Below are 4,317 nucleotides of genomic sequence, written 5' to 3'. Positions count from 1 at the left end.
AAGAAGTATTATTAACTTGTGGCTTAAAGGGACACAAAGAGATAAGGTAGAAAGCAACATGTAGCTTAGGGATATCCATATTTCCTTCCTAGAAAACTGAATTACATTGCAACTAGAAATTTATATTTATGATCATACAAAATAAATTTAATGAAATATTGAATTAAAAACTTATTGTAGTAAAAAAAACTTACAAATCTCGAACAACAACTTCTTGAGCCGTGTAAATTCACTGTCCTTAAAGACTTATCCGCGGTGTGTTGCGTAAGTTCTCCAAGATACAATAGGACCTTCTCGAAAGTATTCGAAAATCACAGAACTAACGAGAAACTCTACTCTAATAGAGTTTATACCCAGGATAATTTGTAGAAGAGAAATAAAAATGAAACTAGAAAGAGAAGAGAATGAGAAAGACTGAGGTCATTTGGAATGGGAAAGTGCTCTCTATTTATAGAGCTAGGAAAGAATAAAATAAATTAAAACACATAAGTTGACTGTTTCAACCCATAAAATTTGATCGTTTTAACACTTAAAGATTTGACTGTTGTTAATTAATAAAATATTATCCTTATACAACTTTCAATTGCAATAAAATAATAATATTTTACAACACATTCCAACCAAATAACACCTGAACATGTATTTATTTTCCATATAAACTCGTTCTCAATAGAACTAAGGTAAAGTAGTAAACCATTAAGGAGGTGGTCCTTAAAGACTGTAAATTAAAGAAAATTATCATAAAGCAAGGACTTGACTTGCTCCTCTAGTCCTGGAAGAGACTGTCTGTCATCGTAACTATACATCAATGGCACCATCCTTGCCAGATTCAATGAAGCCTTAGTGAATGTTGGATGGAAATGTTTATGAAACAAGCACTCTTGGTTGAGGTTCTTCCATGCATCACTGATCTTACTCATCACTCTTTCTCTTGCTACTTCTCTCGTGTACTCTGGCTTTTCATTCATCAGATAATTCACGTACGATCCATCATTGCCTTTTTGATTCTCGTCCTTTACAACAATACCAGTGGTATCACTAATTTATAATATGAGACTCATATATAATACCACAATACTATATGTTAACTCTATCAACACATAAAATCTGTTTACCTGTGCATTTCCCAAGTCATCCCAGAGTCGTAGAATTGTTGCCGGGGAAGAAATGATGTCAGGGTTTCCGTCTATGATCTGAACATTTTCCTCGGTTAATCCCTCACCCAAAAGAAAGAAAGTGTGAACCATCACAATGTGCACTCCAGAGCTTACTATCCCATTCTCTAAGTATTCTTCAGCACTGGGCAACTTCCCTGAGCCAAACCATTTTGCTTCAACTAGGAAGGCTTTGCACAAACTCTTCCACTGCACAAAAGTCACAATCTCTTATACATTCTATATGATCATCAAGATGTAAAGNTTCAATTCTNATAAAATTCTCAATATATAGATATAAACCAAAATTATTGCATATGCGTGACCAAAAAACTCCATGCTTATAAGTTCGAGGAAAAAAAGCTCAGATAAATCTTTGTCAACTAAGTGTTTACTGTTGAATATAAAATTAATCCATATGTGGGTATTCTTTTACCGCATTTTGTAATGAGTGTATGGGGTTCCAGCCATGCTTCTGATAGACCTTGGAGCTGATTTCATTAGTGAGATTATAGAGGACACTGAAACATGTCTTCATGTAATCTGGAAGTTGTTCAACNGCTGTAATATCCCATCTGCATTGTTCTTTGTTAATCTTTGTCTGTAATTTGATCTATGAAAACTTTTATAGTGAATAAGTGGTTTCATTTACCCACCTGCAAACAGCTTCTGTGAACAGAGTTAACTCATCTAGAGTCCCATAAACATCGAAAATGTCATCTATTATGTATATCAAAGATATTGGCTTTGTGAGCTCAATCCTTTCTTCTGAGAAACTACGATCCGCGAAGCATGCCAACGACCAAATGTACCATTTAAGGGGCTGGTTTCTCGCATACACTAACTCGTTGGCTAAGCCAAGCTCGGTCCACCATCTGCAAAAATGATTGAACTGTAAGGACTGATCATCATAACAAGATAGCTTAGTTCATCAATTGAATTAAACACCCATCATACTTCGTAATTTGACCAATCTCTCGATGGTACGAGCACTGTAGCAGACTGAAATCCATTTTTGCAATCTCTCGAAAGGAACTTAGCCAAAGATTCTTGTCATGAAAATCGCCCAAGAACTTTCTAGCGGTAAACAAGGGCAAGCTTTTGTGAAAAGGGTGTTCTAAGGTTCTCTTTACAAACTGATCTCCATGACTGTCGATGCAATCTACCTTTTCCTTTAGGACCTTGCCACTAAATTTTTCTGCTTCAGCAAGTATATCTTCCCCTGCTACGGCTAACTGTGAAGCTTCATATATGTCTACCATCCCCAAGATATTTTTACTAAGTTCTGGGCTGATTTTTCTCTCCTTGTTGGTGAACTTTTCAAACACTCCTGTGATGTTTCCAATGAATAAACATTTTAGCCTTCAAATAATATAAAAAGGGAAAGAAGCAAAAGATAAATAAATAAATAAAAACTGTGTCCTTGGTTTTGCAGGATTAGAAAATTTTCTCATTAATTAGTCGAATGTTACTATTTTCAAAATCTTTTGGACTAAAATAAAATTTTCTTTAAATATCGATACATAGGTAATAATTTCTTGCAGCACATTTATGTGGCTTTTAGCGTATAAGTGTCAGTGTAGTATAGGAGTGAGTGGATGAACATGTAGACACGTGGAAGTATAAAGTTTAGTAGAACCAACCTTCGGGCACAAAGTAACCATGTTGTCTTAATAGCCTGAATCGAAGTGCAATCTCATGAATATGATTACCATAACCACTCCCAGCACTACTGTAATTCGCATATTGCTTTTCTAGGAATGTTTCAATTTCGTCTTGGAAGTGGTAATCAATATTTAAGCGCTGCATTACATCAATCATGCACAAACCTTCGAATGAGCTTTCATCCACAGTTTTCCAAACTTCATTCTTCACCACCTCCACTTTCTCTGAGAGATTCGTGCTCAGATCACCCTGCAAAGGAAACTAAATAATCACTTCAACCCTTCATGCATGGCATATATATGATTGTGTGTTGTTTTTTGTGTGTGTGATCGATCTGGTTATTATTTTCAGGTTCCAAACAAGAAGGTTATAACAAAACATGAAATTTTGACCTACCGTTTTATATACTTCTAAGCTAGACCTTTCCTCTGGAACAAAGTTCCATTTGTTGGAAGGGTTGAAATATTCAGAATGTTGAGCCTTTGCTGGAACAGTTGGAGGTCTGGAAGCAAAAATGCAGGACATGAAATGGAGTGCCATGGCCAAAAGAAAACAAATATGGTTAAGCAGATGGGTCCCGTTATTTTGACACCTAATTTTTGACACATATTTGACACTGCCACGTGTCAACGTCCTATTGGATAGTCATTTTTTATTTTTATTTTTTCAATTTGGCTTGCAAAATGGAAAGCTTTTCAGAAGCTTTGTATTCCAATTCTACCCCCTCGGCTTTTTCATTGGTTTTGTGTGACAGATTGTCTCTCTCCCGTCATCTCCCAACGTCCTCTCCTCTCCCCTTTTGCGTGCTCTCCATTGCTCTCAAGTGCTCTCCAGTGCTCTGAAATGGCAAGTTCTGGAATGGACCTTCGTTGGACCAAGGTAAATGCCTTCTATCCTCTTTAGGTTTGGGTATTTCGTTTTAGGTTTGGGTATTGGGGTTCTTGTGTTTTCTTGCATCTGTTATGGGTTTTGTTGATTTGGTATGTTATTTGATTTGGTGTGTTCTATTAGGTGAAATCCTTCTGTGCATATGGGAACAACCACTACCTTAATATCGTTCACCGCAACATTGTGAAGGTTTTTCCATCTGACATTTGTCATCCATCAGTTGAGCTGGTGAAGGAAACGCCAAAACCTATCATTCGACTTCCAACGTGGGTAGAAAAGGATGACAATGTGGATGCCATCCTCCGCAAATTTGTTCAGCCAACTGACTTACCGTCATCATCATCCACAGAAGCAGACCAACCATCATCATCATCCAAACAAGCAGACAATTAATAGATTAATTTACGTAGGCTTTAATTTATGTTTTCTAGTGAAGGGGGAAAATTACTTTAATGGAGTACTGTAATAGTATGTTATCAGCTCTAAAACTGGTTATTGGATGACTGTACTTGTATTCAAGTTTCAATGTTGTTATTGTGCACTTTTATAATTTAGTAAGATGTCATGTAATGCTCTTATTGTAATCATTGTTTTGAGATGAATGAATTCA

At 36.2% G+C, this 4,317-nt stretch overlaps 1 protein-coding gene across 1 annotated transcript; it reads right to left on the bottom strand.

Annotated features, from left to right (window-relative positions):
- Nucleotides 1-360: 360 nt before the first annotated feature.
- On the bottom strand, nucleotides 361-3,359 carry LOC106766355 ((3S,6E)-nerolidol synthase 1-like). The gene is made up of 7 exons (XM_014651089.2): nucleotides 3,216-3,359; nucleotides 2,798-3,068; nucleotides 2,112-2,484; nucleotides 1,811-2,029; nucleotides 1,591-1,729; nucleotides 1,116-1,364; nucleotides 361-1,013 (listed from the first exon to the last, which is right to left on the bottom strand). Exons 1-7 carry the CDS (start codon nucleotides 3,357-3,359, stop codon nucleotides 726-728), a joined length of 1,683 nt encoding a protein of 560 aa, XP_014506575.1. The 3' UTR covers nucleotides 361-725.
- Between the last annotated feature and the right edge of the window lie 958 nt (nucleotides 3,360-4,317).

This window comes from Vigna radiata, chromosome 7 (genome assembly GCF_000741045.1).
Source record: "Vigna radiata var. radiata cultivar VC1973A chromosome 7, Vradiata_ver6, whole genome shotgun sequence".
Taxonomy (NCBI): Eukaryota; Viridiplantae; Streptophyta; class Magnoliopsida; order Fabales; family Fabaceae; genus Vigna; species Vigna radiata.
This window is presented reverse-complemented; position numbering and strand designations above follow the sequence as displayed.